The sequence below is a fragment of the Drosophila miranda genome (assembly GCF_003369915.1).
Source record: "Drosophila miranda strain MSH22 chromosome Y unlocalized genomic scaffold, D.miranda_PacBio2.1 Contig_Y1_pilon, whole genome shotgun sequence".
NCBI lineage: Eukaryota > Metazoa > Arthropoda > Insecta > Diptera > Drosophilidae > Drosophila > Drosophila miranda.
In genome coordinates this window covers 17,449,811-17,453,017 of record NW_022881603.1, presented here as the reverse complement: position 1 = coordinate 17,453,017, position 3,207 = coordinate 17,449,811, and the positions used below count along the sequence as shown (strand labels likewise).

Sequence of the window (3,207 nt, the reverse complement as noted above, 5' to 3'; positions counted from 1 at the left end):
GGATGCCAGGTGTGGTCAAAGTGGCCGATCATTGCCGGGACTGGTGCGAATCAAGCACTTGTTGTCCACACGAGTGACCTTCACCAGGCCATCGGCTGCCTGGGTGATGCGAAATCCGTTTATGTCATAGATCTCAGTGCCATCCTCGGTACAGGTGTAAGCTGAGTTGGCAATCACGTCATGGGCTTCAGCCATATAAGAGGGACCATGGCGCGAGTCGCTGCGAGAAGTTCGGGAATTAAATCGAAATTAGCCAAATAAGAAGCGATGCAATTGGCCGGGGGACTCACTCATAGAACACTGCCAGGGTGTAGTCCTTGGTCAGATCGGTGAAAGTGTCGGTTGTGGTGCGCGTCCCGGCTGTGTCCACCAGGTAGATGAGAGCGCACGCCTCGCTGGTGAAGCTCACACCCTTGTACCATATCTTGGCATAGCGACTGTAATGGGAAGATAATTCAAAGGATTCAAAAGATGCCACGTTGGGGTAAGGGCCATTCCCACTCACACAAAGTTATTGCCCTTCATGCCGTCGTAGGTGACTATTTCGACTTTAGCGCCGCTCTGCAAGATGCGTCCATTGGGGTGGATCAAAGCCGAGTTGCTGCAGTTGCGTGATAGAGCAACTGCCACCATGCTGCGCTGATTGAGCACGCGCACCGCCTTGACCGCCCATGCAAAGAAAGGTATTAACATTAGGGGTCGGTCTTAAAGAAGAGCCAAGGGGCTGGGGGCGTCCACACTCACCGCACGCCATCGCGGAGGCGCAACTGGATGTTGCCGTTCGTCATGGCAATGGGTCCAGAGCCGGGACATGCCGGCGGTGTGTGGTTCTCGAGCTCGAAGTTGCGTGTGCTGCTCACGCGTGCCAAGGCGTATGGTGGAGGGGCATTGGAGACGGCAACTGTTGGGAATTCTGAGATTGAGCATAGAATCGGCTAGATTTACAGATATGCAGGAGCCCCTTACCTGGCAGTAGTTCTGCTCGTGGTCGAAGCCATAGGTGGGCGTGGCATTGTAGCGCCCTGTGAGTGCCTTGCCGTTGTGCGCCATTTTGCCAGCGTCTATTTCCTGCATATTCCCTGGCCCGTTCTGGGGAGGGTTGGAAATGTGTATGCCCGGCAGTTGGACGTATGGACGGGCCGACTGACTGCCGACGGGGTAATTGGCGCACTCCTTGGAAATGCCGCTGGTGATGGTGTTGGTGCCAACGGTGGCGCTGCTAGCGAGACTGGAGCTGCTGCCGCGATCCATGTGGCCCACGGAGTCCGTGCCGGAGGACAGCGAGATGTTGCTCATGCGTTGGGACAGCTACCCCCCAGTCATGCCGACACGCAAGCTTGCTTGCTAAGGGAGGGGGGATGAGAAGGCGAGAGGTAGTAGCGGAAGTAAGATCCGGAGAGAGCAATGGTGGAAAAGAGCGAGACGGATAATAAGGTCTGAAATAACAGGAGAGGGCAATGAGGTGATGTGGCAATGCTGTTGTTGCCGAGCTGTTAAGACTGCGGCGGCTGTTAACTCGCTGTTGATACCCTGCTAGCGCGATGATGCGGCAGTTTTGTAAAACAAAATGTCTGAAAATTGAAGAAACTTTCACGTTATTGCTTGGAATTTTACTTACCGGCGATGGGTTGTTGGTGTAGACGGAGCGCTGGCGCACCCCGTTGGGCGGCTTGGTGGGCGAGCGCAAGATGTTGTTGATTTTGTCGTTCATCTGAGCACGCGACAAGAAGTCCTCGGCATTGAAGATCCCCACACGGGCGGCCTTCGGGCTGCTTACTTGCGAGACCGGCTCCTGCTGGGAAGTCTCGCTGTCCGATGACTGGCACTGCGCCTCCTTGGTGCTGACCTTGGGCTCAACGGACTTCGGCTCGGTGACCATTTTGATTTGGCAACTTTTTTCTTTTCGCTCTTTCTTTTCGTCAAGTGAGTTCACAAAACCGGCGTTTGTGTGTGCGTGCGTGTGTTCGTGTGTGCGGCAAATGCGAAATTTTTCACTTTAAATATGTGTGAACTTACTTGAGAACACGCGCGTGCTAAATACAGTTTTAGAATATTTTGTTCGACACTTCTCACTACGACTCTGAGAGGAATTTTAATTTTTATATTTAATTTTCCACTTTACATGAGCTCCGCTCGCTGGCACAATTTTCGAAAGGATGACTGTTCGGATTTTCACACTGAAAGTCGTCGCCTGCTCAAACCGGAATTCAAAGTGAAAAGCAGAGCTGTCTCCCAATTATAATCGGAGCGATATTCAGGGCTGCATTTCAATGTTGTATGGATGTAGATCAGATACTAATTACTGTACATTTTCGTATTATTAATGGTACTCCGTGGCTTGAGTCCCGAGCTTCACAAAAAAATGGTTTACCAAATTACCAAATGGTTAAATGGTAAAATGTTTAATTCGTACACTGCTCATTTTCACCTTGTTCGATCCTTTCGGATTCCTGTAAAGAAAATTTACCAAATACAATTCGTTCACAGACTTGCATTAAGGCGCCGCACTGACGCTGATCTATCCACAAGCCTGGAAAAAAGTATTGACCCGTCATCGTTTTGGCCCAAAGTAGCTTCATTCTGGTCATGGCTATTTGTGGAATACTTCTGGCAGTCTTAATTTAATTTGGATCTCTTCCATAAACTGCGTGCACTGCAACTCTCTCTTCCCTAACTCCTCTCAAATCTGATTTCCTATAGATTATTAATTGGTACTTTGTATCGTTGCCCAACTAGAAATGGATTTAAGTCAGCTTGAATGCATTTCCGTCGGCCTAATCCTATTTCACGCTTTTAGAGTTGGACAAATGAAGTTTGCCAGCATCAAAGTCAAGCAAAATCGAATTAAGCAATAGGCGCCGCTCCCAACAGCATCAAGCAGAAGCTTTAAAGCATATTAGAAAATTGAAAAGTCAGCCAAAAGAGTTGCACTTGGCCATGTAAAAGTACTGTGCTGTGTGCTCGATGGTGGCATAAAACTGAAAGTTTCAATTTTCTGAAGTTCTCGCCTTGGCTCGAGAAGGTTGCGAAATGCCAAGTGTCAGTGCCAAAGGAGGCGGCTAAGCACGGAGGAGCCTCATCTTGGTGGGTTACTGCTGATGCAGTGTATCGCATATCTGCTTCGTCAGTTGGAATTTCTGACATCATCTTTACGTGAGGGTACACACTTGTGTCCTGGAATTTGCATGCAAAATATAATAGTGCTAG

General features: G+C 49.5%; 2 protein-coding genes across 3 annotated transcripts; both read right to left on the bottom strand.

The window, feature by feature from the left end:
- LOC117191828 lies at positions 1–685 on the bottom strand. The gene is made up of 3 exons (XM_033396594.1): positions 506–685; positions 291–437; positions 1–220 (listed from the first exon to the last, which is right to left on the bottom strand). The coding sequence occupies exons 1-3, from the start codon at positions 631–633 to the stop codon at positions 16–18; spliced, it is 480 nt and encodes a 159-aa protein (XP_033252485.1). The 5' UTR covers positions 634–685; the 3' UTR covers positions 1–15.
- A 74-nt stretch (positions 686–759) lies between these two features.
- Positions 760–1,337, bottom strand: LOC117191830. Of its 2 annotated transcripts, none has more exons than XM_033396597.1 (2): positions 967–1,337; positions 760–913 (listed from the first exon to the last, which is right to left on the bottom strand). In XM_033396597.1, exons 1-2 carry the CDS (start codon positions 1,294–1,296, stop codon positions 857–859), a joined length of 387 nt encoding a protein of 128 aa, XP_033252488.1. In that variant the 5' UTR covers positions 1,297–1,337; the 3' UTR covers positions 760–856. The 2 variants fall into 2 exon arrangements, with proteins under 2 accessions (XP_033252488.1, XP_033252489.1); XM_033396598.1 differs by having other exon boundaries at positions 760–901; positions 967–1,336.
- Positions 1,338–3,207: the final 1,870 nt, after the last annotated feature.

Excerpts from the sequence above, each read along its gene's own strand:
- LOC117191828 (XM_033396594.1), bottom strand. The coding sequence starts at position 633 with ATGGTGGCAGTTGCTCTATCACGCAACTGCAGCAACTCGGCTTTGATC. Across the intron at positions 438-505 it reads ATGAAGGGCAATAACTTTGT|TCGCTATGCCAAGATATGGT; the intron begins GTGAGTGGGAAT and ends TTCCCATTACAG. Across the intron at positions 221-290 it reads ACCCTGGCAGTGTTCTATGA|CGACTCGCGCCATGGTCCCT; the intron begins GTGAGTCCCCCG and ends AACTTCTCGCAG.
- LOC117191830 (XM_033396597.1), bottom strand. The coding sequence starts at position 1,296 with ATGAGCAACATCTCGCTGTCCTCCGGCACGGACTCCGTGGGCCACATG. Across the intron at positions 914-966 it reads ACGAGCAGAACTACTGCCAG|AATTCCCAACAGTTGCCGTC; the intron begins GTAAGGGGCTCC and ends GCTCAATCTCAG.